General features: G+C 44.8%; 1 protein-coding gene across 4 annotated transcripts in view; it reads left to right on the top strand.

Annotated features, from left to right (window-relative positions):
- slc25a18 (solute carrier family 25 member 18) overlaps positions 1–12,859 on the top strand; it is a 29,518-nt gene extending 16,659 nt beyond the window's left edge. For 3 of the 4 annotated variants that reach the window (XM_041255418.1, XM_041255419.1, XM_041255422.1), the window contains 7 exons: positions 5,717–5,772; positions 6,088–6,178; positions 6,869–6,987; positions 8,673–8,847; positions 9,544–9,698; positions 11,268–11,343; positions 11,877–12,859. In XM_041255418.1, coding sequence (XP_041111352.1) covers positions 5,717–5,772; positions 6,088–6,178; positions 6,869–6,987; positions 8,673–8,847; positions 9,544–9,698; positions 11,268–11,343; positions 11,877–12,018 — 814 coding nt within the window. In that variant the 3' untranslated portion in view covers positions 12,019–12,859. The remainder of the gene's footprint in view (positions 1–5,716; positions 5,773–6,087; positions 6,179–6,868; positions 6,988–8,672; positions 8,848–9,543; positions 9,699–11,267; positions 11,344–11,876) is intronic. The other variant, XM_041255421.1, reaches the window with a different exon arrangement.
- The last annotated feature ends 9,519 nt before the right edge of the window (positions 12,860–22,378 follow it).

Raw genomic sequence — 22,378 nt, 5'->3', positions numbered from 1 at the left:
CATTATACTTGCTGCTGCACAGCACATGGTACACGCGGTGCGCACAGTATCTATTGCCCTGTGCTTAGTGCTTGCGGTGTGCACGGGACTCAGGGCTGCACTGTACTCGGTGCATGCGGTACTCGGTGCGCTTTAGACCCAGTGCTGCATGGCACTCGGTGCTATGATGGGCAGGGCTGGCTTCCATGCCCATGAGGACAGGCATTGCATGTGTGTACGGTACTTAGGCCCCGAACACACCTCCTGTAAAGCTCTTGCAACATCTTTGTGGCTTTTCAGCCCCAAGTGCTCACCAATCGCCTGGAAAGAGTTGCACAGGGGTGTTCTTCATCCCCCGCAGTGGGCCCCTCCCAGCCACACCTCCCGATGCCATCACAGAGCCCCTCCGGGGGGATTCCTTGTGTGCAGGCGTCTGTGTCTACCCGCAGCCGCTCCCCGTTGCCTACGGCTAGATTATGGACATGAAAGTTCAGGTTGACCGTAATATGGAGCTTTTAGAGAGGCAACAGGCCCTGCTGGCTCCGGCCATGGGCCCCCGTGTGGCTCCCCCCTCACCCCCTGTGCCGACCTCAGTCGCTGTACCGCCCCGACCTCACCGTGTGAGAGCAGAGCAAGAGGATCGACCAGGCGCTTTGCTTGGATGAGGACGCACTCTCTATCGCCACCTCGTAGGGGGAGTCTGCTTTCCCTCCGGATATGGAGGTCGGGAGTTCCCTGCTGAAGTGGCCCCTAGTTCCGAAGTTTCCTCGATTACTAGCGCGCCACCGCTGTCAGGGTCGGTGCCCGTGCTCAGGCGGTGCACGGCGGTGTACCTGCTGGTCCCCTGGACAGCGCTGGCAGAGCCATTTTGCTCCATCTTTCGGCCGCATGATGTGGCTACCCAAGCTCAACCCTTCCCAGCTTTCCCTGATTTTATGGAGGAGGTGTGTTCCTCCTGGAACCACCCAGCCACAGTGCCGGCTCAGTTGAGACAAGGTTCTCCACTGGCCTCGCTGGAGGGGACAGAGAAGCTTGGCCTGGCCGGGTTTCCCCCTGTAGACTCCACCATCACAGCCTTGGTCAAGGCTCCAACGGTAGGAGGTATGCCCATGGACACTGTGTGCCCAAACCTGCAATGCAGGGTTACGGAGACACATGTCCAGAGGGCTTACATGGCGGGGGCCCAGAGTACCCTCTTGGCTAATATAGCCAGTATGCTGGTTGCATACATGGATGGTGTTTTACGTGACGCCCCACTCCCAGAGCCGGTGGCCACATAGTTGCAATTATTATCGCGCATGTTGCTCCAGATCTCTGGCCTGCAGGGACAGACCCTGGGCCGGAGTCTGGTGGGCCTAGTGGTTGCGCGCAGATAGCTGTGGCTGTCACAGGTGCGGCTGCCTGACACTGATAAGGCCGTGCTCTTGGATGCGCCTGTATCACCAGGCCATACCTTTGGCCCAGCAGTGGAGGCCTCTTCGGCAACGCTACATTGTGTGGTAGGTCGAGCCGCTGGCACTCAACCCAGTTGTAGACAGTCACCAGGACGGTGTCAGTTCCCACAGCCCCGCCATGTGACCTTAAGCATCGCCTACAGGCCTTATCTCAGACGAGGGGCAGGACCCACCCACAACGTAGTGGGAATGACTTTCTCCCCATCCTGGACCTGCAGTCCTCAACTGGTTTCTGAATGCTGACTCATCGTCACATACTCCAGTCTGTCCGGCCAGGCGACTGGTTCACCATGGTGGACTTACGGGACGCGTATTTTCACGTTCCCATTCGTCCACAGCACAGGAAATACCTCCGCTTCGCCTTTCAAGGCAGCTTATAGAGTTTTCCGTGCTGCCTTTCAGCCTCTCCTTGGCTTGGTTTTCAAAGTACATATACGCCATCCTCGCCCCCTTTCGGCTGCAAGGGGTCAAAGTGATGAACAACCTCGACGACTGGTTGATCTGTGGAACAGACATGTGATGATCTGCACTGACAGCACATCAGTGGTGGCATATGTCAACCACCAGGGTGGCCTTTGGTCCCCGGGTTTGCATCGCCTAGCCTTCAGGCTCCTGATTTGGGCACAACAGAACCCTTCGGGTGATGCATGTTCTGGGCGTGGAGAATCGGGCAGCGGACCTCCTCTCGAGGGAGGGCCCGCATCCGTCGGAGTGGCGGCTCCACCCTCAGGTGATGGAACGCATTTGGGAATGGTTCGGGAAGGCGCAGTTCGATCTCTTTGTCTCGGTGGAGACAACACACTGCCCCCTGTGATACTCCCTCCACCTCTGTGGCGGTCCACTCGGGTCGACACCGGTCAGAGAAAGCGTCAGTTCTCCTAGTAGCCCCCTGGTGGCCCAGGAGAATCTGGTTCTCAACCATGTGCCAGCTATTGAACGGCCAGCCCTGGGAGATCTGGCTTCGCCGAGATCTGCTCAGCCAGGTGAGAGGCACACTTTGGCACCCGAAGCCAGGCAGGCTCCAGTTATGGGTCTGGCCCCTGAAAGGGACCGCTGGTCAGCCTAAGGGCTGTCAGACGCGGTTATGGGTACTAGGGTACCACTAGGTCTCTGTACACCTGTAAGAGGAAATATTTTCAAGATTGGTGCTGTACTAACGGTCATGATCCAATCTCCTGTCCCATGCCTGTCATCTTGCAGTTTCACCTTCCACATTGAAGGTATACCTAGCAGCTATTTCTGCTTGCCATGCCCCCGTTGACTCATTGTCCCCTGGGCGCGCATTTTCTGGCTACCTGGTTTCTCCGAGGCGCTCGCCGATTGTGCCCTCCTAGGAGGGCTATTCCCCCCGAATGGAGCCTTGATATTGTACTGGAGGCTGTCACACAGGTACCGTTTGAGCCGATATACTCCATTGAGTTGAAGCATCTGTCCAGGAAGACAGCCTTCCTCTTGGCTATCACCTCCGCAAAGCGGTTTAGTGAGCTGCAGACACTGTCTGTGCATAGCTCCTGCATGCATATTTGGGATGATGGTAGCAGAGTGTCACTGTGTGCAAACCCTGATTTTCTCCCCAAGGTGGTTATAGCCTTCCACATGAATCAGTATGTGGAACTGGAGTCCTTTCATCCTCCACCATTTGCTTCGGAGGAGGATAGGAAGTTGAACCTTCTCTGCCCAGTTCGGGCATTGAGATGTTATGCGGATAGGATGAGAGCGCTGCGTCAGTCTGATCAGTTCTTCGTCTGCCATGGAACACGGACCCTGGGACAGCCCCTTTCAAAGCAGCAACTGTCGCATTGGATTGCGGACATAGTCTCGACTGCGTATGATGGTGCTGGCTTACCCCCGTCTGGGCAGGTAGCCGCACATTCCGTGAGGGGTGTGGATATGTCATGGGCCCTCCATGGCTGAGATTTGTGATGCGGCTAGCCTGGCTACCCCGCATACTTTTTCCAGGTTCTATCGCCTGAAAGTGATAGATTCCTCATTGCACTCTGTGGGCACTAGGGTCCTCGAGGTTGCACGCTCCCACCACTGACCTTGGTCAGGCAGGGATAGGCGTCCCTCATATGCTGACGTTCTTTTCTCCCTCGCGACGGCTCTGGTACTCTTTTTTCCATAACAAAGTTTTTGGTGGCCATCTTCGAATTGAAAGGGAATGTTACTTTACCTACCGTAAACCTGGTTCCTTGAAAGAGAACCACGACACTAACCACGAGGTCGTGTTGGTCGACATCACAGTTTCGTCGTGAAAAGACGGTGAGCCTCCCCAGCGTGATGGTTATGTAACCTCGGTAGGCAGGACCGAGGTGGTCACCGAGGGGAGGGGACCTATCGGCAGTTTTGATAAAGAGCTCAGTGACACCTACCAATAGGCAGGTGTATATACCTTAAAGATGTTTTGGTGGCCATCTTCTTTTTCAGGGAACCAGGTTTACAGTAGGTAAACTAACGTTTTCATTGATCACATTTGGTCAGCTGTGCAAATTGTTTCATTGGGTGGAAGGAAAACGATGTTTGCTGCAGTCACTGCTTCCGTACAGTACATGTATACGACTGTATCATAAATTTGTAGTCTGTAATAAAACAAATCAAACACAACTGTAATCATGTCCTTGGGGGGGGGGGGGGGGGGCTTGAGCCCCCTGAGCCCCTGTAGCTAAAGGACAGAAAAGTCTAAACTTAAAGCAATCTATACTTAAAGCAAAAGTATAAAAGGATGAAAGAAATATCTGTGCTTTGCAAAGGGTTTCATTATTTATTTATTTCTGTATTGCAAAGGGCTACATTTTTTAAATTTGTAATTGCTTCCGTATTTTGTTATAATGTTGCTTATAAAACAACCAAACTATAAAGTACTATCGTTTTGAGTATTATCGTTGAATAAATGATGTCACATAAACCCATATAAACGGGGGGTCTCTAAACCCCTCTGTGGAAGGGTGGTGGGTAATTCACTGACACAGGAGACAGACAGGTGGATTTGGCAACACCGCACAGGTTCCCAGTTTTATTTTTGGGGTGCTGTTTTTCAGTTTATCCCGCAGATGGCGCTGTGGGTCCGTGGTCTGATTTACCAATGATGGTAAACAGAACCACGGGCATACCAAGCGATGGTACACAATACCGGCGCCTTGCAGGTGCTCAAAGAAATAATAATGAAAACAGAAGGCAAAAATAACAAGGGACAAAATAACACAATAAAAAAACTACAAATAAAAGGTGCTGCACTCTGCAGCAATATCCCGGTCGCCGCTGCCCGTGCGACCCGGATCTCCATCCTACGCTGCCGGCTACCTAGCCTGCTCTGTTATATTTTTAAGGGGTCTGCCCAAGGGTTCCCCGCTCTCACTGTCTCACTGTGACACTTTCGTGTCTTTTTCTCTCCCGGCTGGTTCTCAGTCCGCGACCAGCGTTTCCGCACTCTCAGCGCGTCTATAAGGGCAGACCTGAGGAAACAGCAGAGCGTTATTTTATAGGACCAACAATCTCCCAAGACTCGCCTCTCAGCCGTTCAGAGAGGGGGAAAGTCCACACACCCACTTTCCCACCCCGTGCCACTGCCATGACTCACAGGCGGTTGTTGGGCGACCGCTGCCCTCTTCCTGCAGCCCGTGAACATGCCAGCGGAGTCAGCACAGATCTCTCCCTGCTACACCCTCGTATGGTTATTTTTTTCTATTTGGTCAAAGAGCCTTGTCAAGGCTACTTCCAGCAGATCTAAGATAATATTATAAATGATTGCTTGGTACAGCCTTTACTATAGTAAAAAGTTTTAAAGCGAGGTTACATCTGAAACAAGATTTTCAATGCTGAAGTCTCGTAAGCATAAGGCACGGCTTCAGGACATGTTTACATGAAAAAAGTTTCCCCCATGCACGCCACTCCCCTGTTTAAAGTAGCACAGTATTTTAGGACGCATACTCATTTAAATCTCATTTTAAATTTAATAGTTTAGGAAAAGTTTTAGATTTTGGAGTATTTGTCTTGTGTGTCTCATTGGTTTCCCATTTGCAGCTCACATTGGCCAACCAATCAGAGCCAACAGGTTCATCTCACGTTTGTGTTACCGTAGACAATTCCACGTCAATGCTACACGATTCAAAGTGATTAAAATATATTAGAATTAGACATCAAGTAATTGATTAACATTCAAACTACTGAGATGACAGAAACAGTAGAGGGAGCTTGTTCCATTAGAGTTTATGAATTTGACAAGTACAGAAGAAATATTTTTGTAATACTTTTTTTATTATTACATTTGTTTTTTTACATTTCAGGTTAGACTGCTTGGTCAAAACAGTTCGACAGGAAGGCTATTTTGGAATGTATAGAGGTAAGACTTAAAAAAGACTGCACCCCTTTTAATATGCAAGCAGAAGGCTTTGCTTGTCCTTGTAAATGTTAATACTTTTTCATTTTCAATTAATATCTTTTTTTTTACTTGCTTTTCTGTTGCATTTTCTCCTCTATTTTGTTATTGATGTTTTTTTTTTATCTTGAATATAGTAGCTGCATATTTATGTTAGCACTGTATCAATGTTTGGGTTAATACTTGTGATATCAAGATACCATTATCGTCTCTACACTAAACACAGTTTAACATCGGAGCAATCTATCTGTAAAGCTGGCTGTATTTTTCCCCTTCCAGGTGCAGCAGTGAATCTCACTTTAGTGACTCCAGAAAAGGCGATCAAACTGGCAGCAAATGATTTTTTCCGAAACCTGCTGTCTAATGACGGGTAAAATAATGTAAACTCTTTAGCAAATGTTGTATGACCTGTATTTAACGAGCAAGTAGCTTCAAATATCATTTTAGTAGCTTTTTTTCATTTGTTTTTGTTTGTAATGCTTTCGTTTGTAATCATTTTCCATAGTTCCAGGTTCTGTCGCTCAAATGGTTTCACGTTTTTCTTTAAATCTGCCTTTACATAGCTTTGAGCTTGTCTGGAGACTCCTATGTGACTGGATTGAACAGACTTCAAAATTCCACTCAAATTATGTGACAAGATGATTTTCAACTGCAACAGTGCCACCTAGACAAATGAGCTCATATAGTCACATTATTTGAATGGCATGAGGAAGATCCTGCCATTTAGGATTCTCTAGACAAGTTCAAAACAAGTCAGATGAAGGCAGATACAGATTATAACATTATCGGAGCTATGAAACATAGACACTGAGAATGTTAACAAACATTCAGACAAATAGTAATAATAACATTTCAGACCAGTCATGTGTGAGCTGTTTGATTCCACTCAGGGTACGCATCACGACGGTCCTAATCATCATTGTTGTTTGTTTTATATGATAGCATGTATCCTATGACATAAAACTGTAAAAACAAAAAAAAAAGGGTTATATTTCAGATACTTTCAGCTCACTGTTCAGATTCCACTATATAATTACATTATCTGTCTTTTTTCATTTAGAAAAAAACTTACTCTTTTTAAAGAGATGTTAGCAGGGTGTGGAGCTGGGACCTGCCAAGTCATTATTACCACACCCATGGAAATGCTCAAAATCCAGCTCCAGGATGCAGGTAGACTAGGTAAGTAAAATAGGCCTCAATTTAATACACCACAAAACACTTTTACTTTCAATACATGTATAATTAAAATTACGGTATGTCATTTCTTCATAATTTTACAGTTCTTTAATTTGTTAATTCCTATTTGTTTTGTTTATTTATTCTCATACTGGACAGTGCTCCATTGATGTTTCATGATGTGATAATTCACCAGTGTTGTTAATTCACGGTTAGACCCTGCTGACAGAAACTATACTAAGTGCTAAGGGTGTGTGAACTTTCAGCCAAAATCCTCATAAATGCAAACTACTTTGACTGTACTACTATTTATTCAATGTAACGTTTTGTATTGTGTAACAATTGTGTAACTATAGTATAGCCTAATTGCATCACAATGTAACTCTTTGTTTTACGATTGGAACTGCAAAACTGCCATATTGTGTGTGCATGTTTTAAACCAGTAAGAATGAATGTTATTGATGATGTTGCAGCTGGCTGTCTTTGTGGGACAGTAGTAGGAGCACGTCTACAGAAACAGAAGCTGCTACTCAGATTTTAGAAGACTGGTGTTGTATTATAGATCACAGGGTGTTGTACTACAATTAGAGTTTTGTTTAGTTATGTTCACAGTGAATGCAAATATTGTGCCTGTGTTTCATAAACACAATATAATATTATAGCAGATGCCTACAGTAGTGCTGTGCACCCTTACAAAAGCTTGAAAAAGTCTGAAAAACTCAAACACCGGACATTTGAGCTTAATTCATCGAACTGAAACTTCCAGCCCTACTAAATATTGTATTTTACTGTATAAGGGCCTGTGGGAGGGTGGCACTGTGTTGCTGGTTCACTCCAGTTCCATGGATGGTAAATAGGAGCAGAATACTGAATACACACACACAGGTGTGTCAAATAATAATACAAGCAAAAAGGGAAATAAATCACAATAACAAAACTACAAATAAAAGTTGCAGCATCCCCCGCCATGGCTACTCGTACGGCTTGGGTCTTCAGCCTGCGCTTTGCTATTCCTCTACTATACTCTGTGGGGTTGCCCAGGGTTTTCGCTGCTAACTACACACGTCCCCACTCAGGTACATTATTTTAATTTTGCCTTGCTTGCCTGTCTCTCTTTTTCGCTCCAGACATAGGCGACCTTCTGTATACCAATCCATAACCTCACAAACAGGGCTTCCACTGTTGTTCTTCCTAGATGGGCAGGGCTGAGGAATAGCAAAGCATTATTTTTATAGGTCAAGCGACCCCCCCCCACACAAGGCCTGCCTCCTGACCACTCAGAGAGAGGGAGAGACAACACACCCTCACCCAACCTCTCAGTGTCACTGCCATGATCAACAGGCAGACATTACTGGGGCTCCCGACCCCCCCCTATAGGATCATGCATGCATCAGATAGCCAGCACAGACCTTGTCTGTTACTGGGCCTTTCTCATAGCTGACTACAGCACCTGCTTTCAAGCCCTCTCAAATTCTAATATACTGTAGTTGCTAGCACATGGGTACTTAAAATGTTTGGTCTGCTTTGTTAAAGTTAAGACATCACAATTCACGCACGTTGAAAGTGGGAGACAGTAGTTCAAACAATTACATACAAAGTTTATGAAAAAGGGGGCTTTCACAATAATCAGGCATAGCAGGGAGAGAAAAAAATGGCAGCAATAATGTGGTCTGCTTCACTGATTCCAGCTGCCCAGAAGACTGTGTCTGCAGCCGGTGGCTCTCCTCCTCCCCAGGCCCGATCATTCTCCACCAGCACAGCAGCCGCCCGCAGGCGCCCTTCCGCCACTATGCTGGCCAGGGAGCTCCTGAAAACCAAAGGGATCAGCGGGCTCTACAGAGGAATCGGCGCCACGCTGGTCAGGTCAGCCAGTAACCCTTCTATCTTGAGACACAGGGAATGCCTTGTCCTCTTTTTTTCGTAATATAAATGCTGTTCTTGTTATTATGTCTGTAAATTTTGGGACTATTTACATTCCTCAGCAAAAAGGTAAACCAGCAGATGGTACAGCTTTTACTGACACGCAGTAGCAATTTAAAATTTAATTTCTTAACTTTTTAATGTGTGTGTCTCTGTTTCTGCTACCAACTATTGTCCTTTTTCAGCAACTTTCTATAACATTCCTAAAGGCTGAATTTCAGAAGTGAGGTGGTTTTGAAAATTACAGTGGTTTTGAAATTATAGTCGCACATACTGGGGGATGTGCGACTGTAATTTCATCCCCCTCTGCAACAGTGATTTGGGCATCTTCATACAAAACCACAGTTATAACAGGGACAGAAATGACCAACTCCCTTCAAAAATTCAGCTTTTACTAAAACAGAGCCAGTGATTGAAAAGGACTATTTTACTAGAGTAGTTAGTAGTTCTGGTAATCTCAAACAGCATCAGAAAGCGATGGATATCAGGAAATTAAGCAAGTAAGAAATTAGATATAGCAAAAAACCACAGTAAATGGTATAAAGTATTACTTTATCACCCCTACGTTCACAGTTCTAGTGTGCACACAGTCAGCTCAGAATGCTTGTTTAAAGAGGGTGTTCTGTTTCCTCTGTCCAGGGATGTGCCGTTCTCCATGATCTACTTCCCCCTGTTTGCCAACCTCAACAAGCTGGGGCCGAGAAGCCCTGGGGAGACGGCCCCCTTCTATCACTCCTTCATAGCGGGCTGTGGAGCCGGTGCTGTGGCAGCCGTGGCTGTGACCCCTCTTGATGGTACCCTGACTTTCTTTGTGTTTTCTTCTTTTTGTAACTATTTAAAATGCAACCCCCTGCAGTGTTTATAAGACACGCATTACCTTTGTATTGTATATTGCGTGCTGTCTGTGTCGAGACAGTGTATTGTAGAGTGCCGGGGGACAGGTGTGTGTGTGGGAGGGGGGGGTCTCTACAGTACAGGGCAGGACAGGGAACAAAGCTGACAGTCCAGTCAATTGCTTGGTCAATTGGTCAGGTGCTAACTTTATTAGCATCACAGCCAGTCCCTTGTAATGGTGGATTCAGGAGGGTAATCCAGAGACAACACATTAATACATGACATTACTGAAAAACACTTTCTCCTCACCTGCAATCTCCCCAAAATGCACAGTTAACATATCAGCTAATTACATAACACATTTGTGCCACTACCATAAAGCATGTATAGCTTATTTGCATACATCAATCTAAATTGGTCTAGTCAGAACAGCACCACAGTGCATTGACTTTAATGGAAGAGTAACATGCTGCCACCTGCTGGCAGGTCCCTGGATTGTCACAATAATTTTCAACAAAATCTGGTTGTTTTGATATTTTTATTCACACATTATTGTATCTATTCAATTGAACAAAACAAAAATCTAAATATTTCCACTGTTTAAATACTAAAAAGCCTGGGGTTTTACTTTTAAGTAAAAACACTCTGAAGAGACTGGTAGAGATTTTCCCAAAGTCCCTTCTTTTAAAGATCTAAACAGCGGAGCTATCTAGATCTGCCATGTTTAGATCACACTAGATGATGTCATGTGTCATAAATCATCGTGAAATACATTTCTCAACATTTATTCAGTTCACTACAGGAGAGAACGTTTCTCATATTAACAACAGATCAGACGCCCTCCTGCAACAAGGCTGTGTTTCTGTTCTCATACTCCTTATAACTTTTCCCATAGTAAAAGCACAGCAAAATGTAACAAAGCTTAACACAAGTTGCTCGGTAAAGCATAGGTAAGCATTGTAAAAACCCAGAGAGGTATGGTCAAGTGTGTAAAAAGCAAGGCAAACTGTAGTTAATGTATAGCATAACCATGGGAAGACTGCAAAATGATTGTGCAAATTTACAGTGGAAAACTTTTATGAGGGAATATGCCACTCATTTGAATCAGAGCACTAGCATTGTTCCAGGAGGGAGTGTCATCTGGTTACACCGTGATGTACATTAGAGAAATTCTCTTTCTCCTGGTGAATGCCCCAAGCCAAAATGTGTCCCCCCACTGATTTATGACCCATGATGGGTAAAGAAAAATCTCATAATATCAAAACAATACCCAAAAGGTAAAGCAATGCGTCTCTTGTTAACTCTACAGGAGGCTCTGTAGCGCTTTCAGCACCACATTTTTGCCAGTTAGTAGCTTTCCTTCTTTAACCCTCTTGTATGACATTCATGATACACTTCTCCAGTAAACAAGTGCTAAATAGCTGTAAACAAATCTTCACATGATGCTGCTAAAGTTGATCATTCTTGCTGTTTGCATACAACATAGTAGAGAACCACTGTATACTGTAAACATGTGTTTTGTATTGTAGTCATTAAGACTCGTTTACAAACCCTCCGAAAAGGCGTGGGAGAGGACACATACAGAGGAACTGTGGACTGCGCGAGGTGAGCAAAGTATTCCACATTTAAAACAGCAGCTGGAAATCCCGCTCGTTAAATAAATAGTTGAATGAATCCTACCTGCCGTGCAATTCAGTTTGCTACACAGGTCTCAGATGTGCGATTTGTCGCAAGTATTGTTGCAAACATGTAGTTTCATTCAATAATGTGCAAGCACTATTTGCAAGTACACTTGCACTTCCCTCCTTGCAGAGTGAAAGCCATCAACACCCTTTTTCTTTCATGATCAAACCAGCTGCTTCCCCTGTTGACTGAAGCAGTCAGGGACACGGTTTAACCTGAAGACGCAGCTGTAGTGAAATGAGTGAGGAAGTGAAATGGTAACAGAAAGGAAGGCAAGCAAACTGAGAACTTTGTTTTAACCTAATGTCGTCCCCGTTTTAGAATGAAAATACTTTTGGAATCAAAGGTAATTTGTGGAGAAAATACTTGGGACTAGAATGGGTGTACTTTCAGGCCTGAACTAATAGAAAGTAAATGCTACTTTAATTGTTGTGATGTCTTCATTCTGCTCACAGGAGAATCTGGCAGCGAGAAGGGTACTCTGCTTTCCTGAAAGGAGCTGGTTGTCGCGCACTGGTCATCGCACCTCTGTTTGGGATTGCCCAGGTGGTCTACTTCTTTGGTATCGGGGAATATCTCCTGGCCAATCTTGGTTAGATACCTCCCTGAATGAAATCCTGGCTCAGATCGGATCCTTTCAGAGCTTTTGTATGGTGCTACCAAAGATGCTGAACACTTCACTAGAAAGAATCTGCACATCAACAGCTTTGCTACTTCCAGAGCTTACAAAATCCCCCTGTATTTCATTGTTAAACTATTACTTGGAAGATACTGGTCTATATTACAAGAAACCTTTGTTATAATAAGTCTCAATATAGGATATTTTTGTAAACACCAATGTGTAAGCTCTCTATGCTTTGACAATAATTCCATACTGCCAAGTAATGCTTTAATAAAGTATTATAGTGTAACCTTATCACTGATCCCCTTACTGTTGTCTGCAACATCCATTCAGTGCTTGTTTGTTTTTTACTTTTTCAATAAGCAGATTTTTCAATTCCCACATTGTGGCCTAAAACAAGCAAAGATCTTCAGTACAAGAGCGAGGGGATCAGTGATTAAGTAGCTAATCTGTTTCCTACTCTTAGCACACTCTGGTGTACCTGATATTCTTAAGAGACATGATTCCGAGAGCTCTATTTAGACCACTAATGACTGCACAGACATGATACAAAGGGAATCTATGTAACAAGAATATATTTGTTAAGGTGCCTAATATATTTCAAAATCTGAATGAGCTTTCAGTTAGTACAAAATTTAAGTTTTAACATAAAAAAAAAACTAAATACAGGTATGTTAACTACATGTAACTATACTGTAGCTATCATCTACTACAATAAATCAGCAAACTGACATTGACATTAACAACATGTATTTAACAAAATTATTTTTCTGATAATATCATTGCATGTATACAGTGCCTATAGAAAGTCTACACCCCTTGAACTTTTTTCACATTTTGTTGTGTCAGAGTTTCCTGCATTTAAATGAGGATATTTTTTTCCACATATCTACACACCATACTCCACACTGTTAAGGGGGAAAAAAAGTTTTTAGTGAGAAAAAAAAATATATATATATATATATATATATATATATATATATATATATATATATATATATATATATATATATACAAAACTGAAAGATCATAATTGGATAAGTCTCCACCCCCCTGAGTTAATACTTGGTGGAAGCACCTTTGGCAGCAATTACAGCTGTGACTCTGTTGGGATAGGTCTCTACCAACTTTGCGCACCTAGATTTGGCAGTATTTGACCATTCTTCTTTACAAAACCATTCAAGCTCTGTCAAGTTCCTTGGGGAGCGTTGATGGACAGCAATCTTCAAGTTATGCTGCAAATTTTCGATTGGATTTAGGTCAGGGCTCTGACTGGGCCACTCAAGGACATTTACCTTTTTGTTCGTTAGCCACTCCATTGTAGCTTTGGCTGTGTGCTTTGGGTCGTTGTCATGCTGAAAGGTGTACTTCCCCAGTTTCAGCTTCCTTGCAGAGGGCAGCAGGTTTTTCCTCAAGGACTTCTTTGTACTTTGCTCCATTAATTTTCCCTTCTGTCCTGACAAGTGCCCCAGTCCCTGCCAATGAGAAACTTTTTGCCACATGGCTACAGAATCTCCTGAGTGTTTTTTTTCATACTTCAAAAGGGATTCAAGATGGGCTTTCTTGAATAATGGCTTCCTTCTTGCCACCCTACCATACAGGCCAGATTTGTGGAGTGCTTGGGATATTGTTGTCACATGCACACTTTGACCAGTCTTGGCCATAAAAGCCTGTAGCTCTTGCAAAGTTGCCTTTGGCCTCTTGGGAGCCTCTGATCAGTCTTCTTGCTTGGTCATCCAGTTCAGAGGGACGGCCTGATCTAGTCAGGGTCTTGGTGGTGCCATACACCTTCCACTTTTAAATAATTGTCTTGACCGTGCTCCAAAGATATCAAGGCCTTTGATATTTTTTATACCCATCCCCTGATCTGTGCCTTTCAACAACTTTGTCCCAGAGTTCTTTTGAAAGCGCCTTGGTGCTCATGGTTGAGACTTTGCTTTGAAATGCACTACCCAGCAGAGGGAACCTACAGGAACTGCTGAATTTATCCTGAAATCATGTTAATCACTAAAATTTAACACGGGTGGAGGCCACCATTTTGAAGACGATTGGTTACACCTGAGCTAATTTAGGATTGCTATTACAAGGGGAGTGGACACTTATCCAACCAAGCTATTTCAGGTTTTATTTTTAATTAATTTTCTACAAATTTCTTGAATATGTTTTTCACTTGGAAATTGTGGGGTAGGATGTGTGAAAAAAAACACAAAACTATTTTAATGCATTTTAATTCCAGGCTATAAGGCAACAAAACAGAACACTTTGAAAGGGGATGTAGACTTTCTATAGACACTGTATATATGTAGTGTTTCTCCTCCCTTTCCTCTAACATAGCTGGAGTCCCGACTCTGATCAGAAGTACAGTAGCCACTTCTTGACAGTGTTTTTGACAATGCTATGCTACTGTTTGTCTTTTTGCTCTTTGTACTTTTTTATTTATTAGATGTTAAATGATATTTCCTCCAGAGGGAGGCTTAAATGTTGTGGGGTAGGATGTGTTGATAAATGAAAAAAAAAACTATTTTAATGCATTTTAATTCCAGGCTATAAGGCAACAAAAGGTGAACATTTTGAAAGGGGGTGTAGGCACTGTATCTGTTGAATAATGTTAGGAAAATTAGGGGGGGGGGAGTAAAGTCTAATCTAGCATGGCTTGGAACTAGATGTGATTAGATGTGCTGGTTAACAGTTGTACAATGACACTTTGAAGAAGGCGACATGTAGTTTACTTTAGTTTTTATAAATCATTTAGAGAGATGGGTTATCAGGGTGTCTGGGTCCAATATAAATTATACTAAGTGCTCCACAGAATGAAAGCCAGCAAACCAATTGCATGAAATTAAATGTACTCTAAATTTAATAGTGTAGTAATTAACTAAACAAAATACCATGTGCAGCAGTGAAACACAGTAAAGTAAGAAAACCAAAGTGTACTAAAAATGATATGCAGCAATCAGCAATGTCAGTCCAGGACCTCAATGTAACAGTGCATTGATTTGGAAATACAGTGGTATGGGGATGGTGTGCACAATTGGCCACATTTTTAATGCATAGTTAGTTTGCTTTCTGTTAATGGCGCAAAGACCCATACTTCCTGTCCTGTATTTAAGTTAAAATTAAAGTTTGATAATTGTGAAACTGCCAGCAACAGCAGAGAAAGTAAAAATGTGGTGTTTTGAAAAGAGGGGGGTTAAAAAATGAATGATGTATACATTTCATTAGGAAAAAGTAGCTTACATTTTTGTGTGTGTGTGTGTGTTCTGTTACCTTTTCATAATGTTTAACTTTGAGTTGTGATTGCCTGTCATGGACATATGTAATGCAGGCTAGATCAGACCAAGTGTCTCTATACTGTATTAGTAAGCGCCATCTAGTGCACACCAGTGTATTGCCAGCAAAACTGAAGACCTTTTAGTAAGTATTTGATTACCTTTGCTCTTCTGCTGAAGAGGATCAATGTTAAAATTGTAAATTACCTCTTTTAGTTTTCAATTAAGGGTTTATCATTGAAATCAAGATATTTTGATGGTATTTGTAAGTGCCGTTTTCAGAATGGTAAAAAAAAAAAAAAAACGTGTTTTTTTTTTAAAATAACATTTGCAGCTGGTGTCACAGACCATGATTAACAGTGATCTTGAATTAACATACCTAAAGTAACAGGAGTCCAAGTCAGTCTGTGATATCTGCTGAACCAAGGGGAGCTACAACACCCTCCCAGTTACTAAGACACAACAAGGTTCTGTCTGGTTCTCTTCACAGAAAAGGATATTGGTGTGTGGCTACATTTATATTGAAAGTATGAACGACTGTCTTCATTGTGTAATTTAGATGAAAAACATTTAACTCAATTTAATTTTAGACACAGAACAGTGCTGAAATATACATAGATGATGCAAGCTTTTTCACACAGTGCTAGCACTTTTGTAATTTTAAATATTGTTAAATATTGTAATAAAAGTATATTGTCAAATTACTGTTTTGTTTAAACATTTTTTATCAGTTGGTAACCAAGGTTTTGAAATCATACTATGCTTTTAGGTGTTTATTCTTACCCTATGGTCCATCCTCCAATCTCACAGTCAGTTGTCAAATAATCTCCCCCCCTCCTCTAATGTCCTCATCCTTTCATGAGGTTTCCAATAATTCTCATTGGTTATTCTGGCAAAAACTCAAATAAGGTGTATAATATAAATTCTGTATACTGTGTACTTCAGAATGATCTCTCTCACCACAGACATACACTGCCTAGCCACTTTATTAGTACCTGCACCTAATATTGGGTTGGACTCACTGTTTTCCCAGATTACAGCACTGATACAATGTGCCAAGGCTCCACAAGGTGCTGGAAGGGGTCTAATCCATTCAGTCATACTTGAAAACCTCTCTAATCCTCCTCCCTTACAGAATGAATTCATTTTCTTCACGTAGCGTTAACATATTGAAATAAATACCGCTCTGCAGTTTTCCATATACTTACCGAAAAACCGGCAGATTTTAAAATGTGACATTTGGAAATCTAACAAAATACTGTACTACTATTATGGCTTCCAGTAGACTTTTGCAAGATAATTTTGTAGTTTCTGAGATTACATTATGTTAAATAAAATATCTAAATTATGTTCACCGTTTTTTTTTTTTTTATTATATTTCAATCCTAAAATTCTAGGCGATGCAAAACTTGTGGTCATAGCTGTACCTCTGCACATGTTATCATTACAACTGTGACATACAGACTAAGGGACAGATCCTTCACCTGCCCCCAGATATTCGGATACTCTCAACAGCTTGTAACGATCACAATTTTGTGACTGAAATATAAATGAACCAGTGGTGGAGCAATAGCAGGTGCAACTGCACACGGGCCCACGCTCTCAGAGGGTGCCGGAAGGGTTCGAAAGTTTAGATTATTATTTTTATTTTTTAACAATGACAATATCATTAGCAATTATATTTGCAGATGTTACACATTTGTATCCCTGTAGCTGCCAGTGTGCAGTGCCAGTAATTCAGATTCTACCTCCCTCATTACAACAGGTATCGCTGTTGTCTTAATTATCCTAACTTTTCCCCCTGGAAGCTGGTACGAGGCACATCTTCATGGAATGTTTTGGGGTACTATTCAGCACAGACATTTGCAGTTATATTCTGTGTGCATGATTCATCCTGTAGTTTAGCAAGAAGTTGTTGGTTGCTGCTGTGGGCACCAAAATAAACTACAGCTAATCAACATGCCGGTATTTCTGATGTAATAATATAATAATGTCTGCAGAATTGTGAATTCTGTAATGATTTTTCTCCCGTGTTCCCCTCAGCAACCTATGCAGGGGCTGCTGAGGTCCCGCAGCATCCTGCCCTGGTCCCTCCTGTGCTGAAGGGAGAGGCAGCTCCTGCTTCTCTCCCTCTAGCGGGGTTGGAGACAGAGGCAGCTCCTCCTGCTCTCTCCTGATGATGGAGACAGAGGCAGCTCATGCTGCTCTGCTCCTGGAGAAGGCAGCAGGGGCTCCTCCCCTTCTGGCTGCAGTGGGGAACCAGCAGGTATTCTCCCACTGCTAGTGGAGGTAGGAGTGACAAACAGTCCTCCCACAGAGGTGGAGGTGGAACCAGCAGGCATTCTCCCTCTGCTGGCGGGTACCTGGGCTGTGGACGTTCGGCCTTCCCCTTCTAGGGCTGTGGACGCACCATCTCACCCCTCTTGGGCTGTGGACGCACCGTCTCCCCCCTCTTGGGCTGTGGACACATGGGCTCCTCCCACTCGGGTGCAGGACATTCGGGCACCTCCCAATCGAGTGCAGGATGTTTGGGCACCTCTCACTCGGGCATAGGACGTTCAGGCTCCTCCCTCTTGGGCTGTAGACACACCAACATCTCCCACTCCAGGTTCCCCTCTCCAGCAGCTGCAAGACCACTTTTCGCAGAGGGGGCAATTAACTGGGAAATGCCCCCACTCCCCACAGATGCAGCAACAGTAATTCTTGCTTATACTTTGGAGGAGGGCGTCACAGCTGATCTCCTCCTGAGCCTGCTGTTGCTGTTGCCCCCAGCTCCTTTTTCCTCCCATCCTCTCTCCAAAAAAAAATTATAATAAAAAAATCAAAAAAACTGCAGTACCTTTCTTCTCTGGCCTGAGTCGGAGGCTGTGGTCGATCCCACGATGACACCACGTGTGGCAGGAAATGGCGTTATGGTGACATCAGACCAGAAGGGTGAACACAGAGCACAAAAATAAAATAATAAACAAAACAAGTCATGAACACAAAATACGATCAGGCTGGGCAATAGCCTTCACTGATCTTTACTTTTAAATTGATTTTGCTCGCTCTCGCCTCCGTATACCCCCCCTCCGTAGTGCAGAGAGCTGCAGGTATTTATGCAGGTGACCATCTCCCGATTAGCAACAAATTAATTACTTCATTAATTTGGGAGATGGCCACCTTCTGCACGAGTTTTTAATATGGATGTGGCTTTCCATCCACACTGCAAAACAATACAAAAACAATAAAGAAACCACACGCCGGTTCGCCATCACATACAGTAAATAAATAAACACAAAACACAGTACAAGGGCCCTGTTACAGCCCCATTCAGCTTCTAGTTTTTGTGTCACATTATGTATCATGCCGTGACCTCTGTGCGCTTCATATAGTATGGAATATTTTAGAACCATGAAGTAGCTCCCACACGCCTCACCCTGAAGCCTGTCTGCAAACTGAACGTGTCAAAGTAGTTTATTGTGTACAGGTGCAGAGGTGATGCAGTGCAGGAATAAACATACAGAGATTGTAATCCACTATGGAAAAGTGCTTTCTTTATTTTATACAGTCCAGGTCTGGTGACCAACACAATGATCCCTGGCAATACACAGCAATGTGTAATGCACGGGGTAAATTACAATAGGTTTGCAGTCCCAAACAATAAACACAGGTATCTCTCCCACAATATACAAACGCGGTCACCAGTCCTGGGTGCGTGCTGTAGTGCTCGTGGTGGGTAATACAGTTTAATGCCTGACAATAGTGTAATGCTGTTCCAGGTTTTATACTGGCCCTTAGTGACAGCTCCGGAACATGTTATGAAAATACAAGTAACAATTATAGACAAGACAAACAAACACTCACAATATCTCACAATTACTGCACAGGTCCTTCTGGGTTATATTTCGTAACCAAAGCAAAGGAAAAGATTGCAATTCTCCATCCCCCTTGTATGCTGTCACGCATGACCTCTTGGTAAACGAGTGCAGCTGCCTTTACAATCTGCGGCTGTTACATCGTTTCTCTTCTGGGTCAATACGTTCTTGCAACAGAGTCTCGCCTTCTTCCAGACTGACCGACTTCCTGACCCTGGGAAAGAACTGTCAGGCCAGCTAGTCCAAAGACTAGCTGGCCTCGCTTCTTACCGCCCTCACAGGTCGGGAGGGAGATTTACAACCAAGATTCATTGTATTTCTGTCACACTGACATAGACACTTTATTGATGAGTGAAAAAGCTACCAGACCACTTTTGACCTACAAGCACAACTGGCCCTGCACAAGAAAAGGTGGACTGGGAAATGCCAGCAACAATTGTGCCTGTTTAAAACATGCTTTCAAAAGTTCTTAACAAATCGATGCAATTTTAAGTGTCGCAGCAGTAGCTTTAGTACATCTCATTATAATATTTGAGAACCACCTTTTGGGTAATTTATGTATGAACGGCCATAATTACATATTCATCAAAGGCTGAACTGCAAAGAAAAACTGCTGCCGCAAAGCATTCCCTAAAAAGTCACAAACAGGATTGCACATGTTTAGTACATTTCACCCTAGACATCCGACTCATTTAAACTTGTTTTGTGACTTGTGACAGGCGCAACACTTTAGTACATCTGCCCCTTAGTGTGGAAGTTAGTTGTCATTGATTGGTGCTGTCAAGGATAGGCTTGGTGGTGATGTCAGACCAGGAAGAGACACATTACTACAGGGATGAAGTGCTGGTGGGTGTATAATACATTAAAAAGTTTGAAATAAAACACACCACTGAATACAAAACAAACAGCATGATGGCCAATACAAATATACAAAACTATTAACAAGACAAAATGCATAAGTATCGTGCTGGTGTAAAACCAGCATGGGTAGCAATTGTAGTTCTTACATAGATCTTACTTTCACACACATCTCTGGCTCCTCCTCTGAACACTCAACCCTGATTACCAGCTGATCCACTATTTTAAACAGCTGTGCCAGGGCTCGATTACTTGTTAATAATTCAATGGAGCTCAGGCATGTTCTGCACGTGAAGTGATTTGGAAGGGAAGTTAATTCCTCTTTCCCTGCTGACCTAAAACACCCGTGCACACCAAACATACATTTTCAATAGTAACAACACAAACATGAAATAAACAAAATACGCACAGGGCCCCACCACGGGTTTATGGCAATTTATCACCAACAATTCATCATGAACAGTTCATCACCAGCAGTCCATGACTAGGTACAATTCATCATCAGCGACAATTCATCAGGGAGTGTACATTATCATATCACAGCTGTTTAAAACAGCTGTTTGAAAATGACTGGTGCAGTGCTTGTAGGTAGTTTGAAATTTCAGCGCTTCTAGTGTTAAAATAAAGCTTTGAAATGCAAACTTGATATTTTTGTTTTGTTTTTTTGTTTGTTTGTTAGTTGGATGGTCACAAACTAGTAAATGTTAGTACATTAAGGGTTTTATTTATGTAATTTATAAGTGACTGTTATACCTCCTTGTGGCAGGCTGGCGAGTGGATAGAGGCCCAGAGACAGACTGCAGTTCAAAAAAAATAACTATTTTATTATAAATAAACACAAAATGAAAGGGCACAAGGGCCAAAACAAAGCAATTTAAACACAAAAAAGATAAAAAGCAAAACTTACAAAAATAACAGTTTCCAGGCTGGGCAATGCCTTCACTGGATTCAAACTTTCTAAACAACCCAAACAAAAAACCAACCTGCTTCCTCAGCTCCCTCTCCCCAAATGAGAAGCAGAGGCCTCCTTTTATATCAGGTGGCTGGGCGCTGATTGATCGTTAATCAACCTAATCAACTAATCAACCCCAGCCACCTGAACATAATAAACCCAGGCAGGTAGGGGAAGTTAACCCCATCTCTGCCAATTTAAAGGGCAGAGCTTTGCTCTGCCACACACCTCCCCCCATGTACAACGTACACCGGCCGCAATCGGCCAACTCCCCCCCCCCCCAGAGTCCAATTATGTCCCTTGGGTGGGCTGTTATGGTGGGTGGTGGTGGGCGGGGTTGATGTCGGAGCCCCCAAGCCTTCTTTGGTTGAGGGGGCCCCGAATCTCCAAGGTAGCACGGCGACGGCGGCCCGGCTCCCTCTGGTGGCGGAGGCGGCGACTGCGGCCCGGCTCCCTCTGGTGGCGGAGGCGGCGACTGCGGCCCGGCTCCCTCTGGTGGCGGAGGCGGCGGCGGCGGCCTGGCTGGCGGAGGCGGCGACTGCGGCCCGGCTCCCTCTGGTGGCGGAGGCGGCGACTGCGGCCCGGGCTCTGAGAGCCCTCTGGTGGCGGAGGCGGCGGCGGCGGCCCGGCTCCCTCTGGTGGCTCTGCGAGGGCGGCGGCTCCTCCCTCTCGGGCTCTGAGAGCGGCGGCGGTGGCTCCTCCCTCTCGGGCTCTGAGAGCGGCGGCGGCTCCTCCTCCCTCTCGGGCTCTGAGAGCGGCGGCGGCTCCTCCCCCTCTCGGGCTCTGAGAGCGGCGGCTCCTCCCCCTCTCTGGCTCTGGGGCGGCGGCGGCTCCTCCCCTCTCTGGCTCTGGGAGCGACGGCGGCTCCTCACTCCTCCCCCTCTCTGGCTCTGGGAGCGACGGCGGCTCCTCACCCCTCTCTGGCTCTGGGAGCGACGGCGGCTCCTCACCCCTCTCTGGCTCTGGGAGCGACGGCGGCTCCTCACCCCTCTCTGGCTCTGGGAGCGACGGCGGCTCCTCACCCCTCTCTGGCTCTGGGAGCGACGGCGGCTCCTCACCCCTCTCTGGCTCTGGGAGCGACGGCGGCTCCTCACCCCTCTCTGGCTCTGGGAGCGACGGCGGCTCCTCACCCCTCTCTGGCTCTGGGAGCGACGGCGGCTCCTCACCCCTCTCTGGCTCTGGGAGCGACGGCGGCTCCTCACCCCTCTCTGGCTCTGGGAGCGACGGCGGCTCCTCACCCCTCTCTGGCTCTGGGAGCGACGGCGGCTCCTCACCCCTCTCTGGCTCTGGGAGCGACGGCGGCTCCTCACCCCTCTCTGGCTCTGGGGACGACGGCGGCTCCTCACCCCTCTCTGGCTCTGGGAGCGACGGCGGCTCCTCACCCCTCTCTGGCTCTGGG

The sequence above is a fragment of the Polyodon spathula genome, chromosome 7 (genome assembly GCF_017654505.1).
Source record: "Polyodon spathula isolate WHYD16114869_AA chromosome 7, ASM1765450v1, whole genome shotgun sequence".
NCBI classification, from domain to species: domain Eukaryota; kingdom Metazoa; phylum Chordata; class Actinopteri; order Acipenseriformes; family Polyodontidae; genus Polyodon; species Polyodon spathula.
Note: the sequence above shows the minus strand (reverse complement) of the source record. Positions and strands in the feature narration are given on the sequence as shown.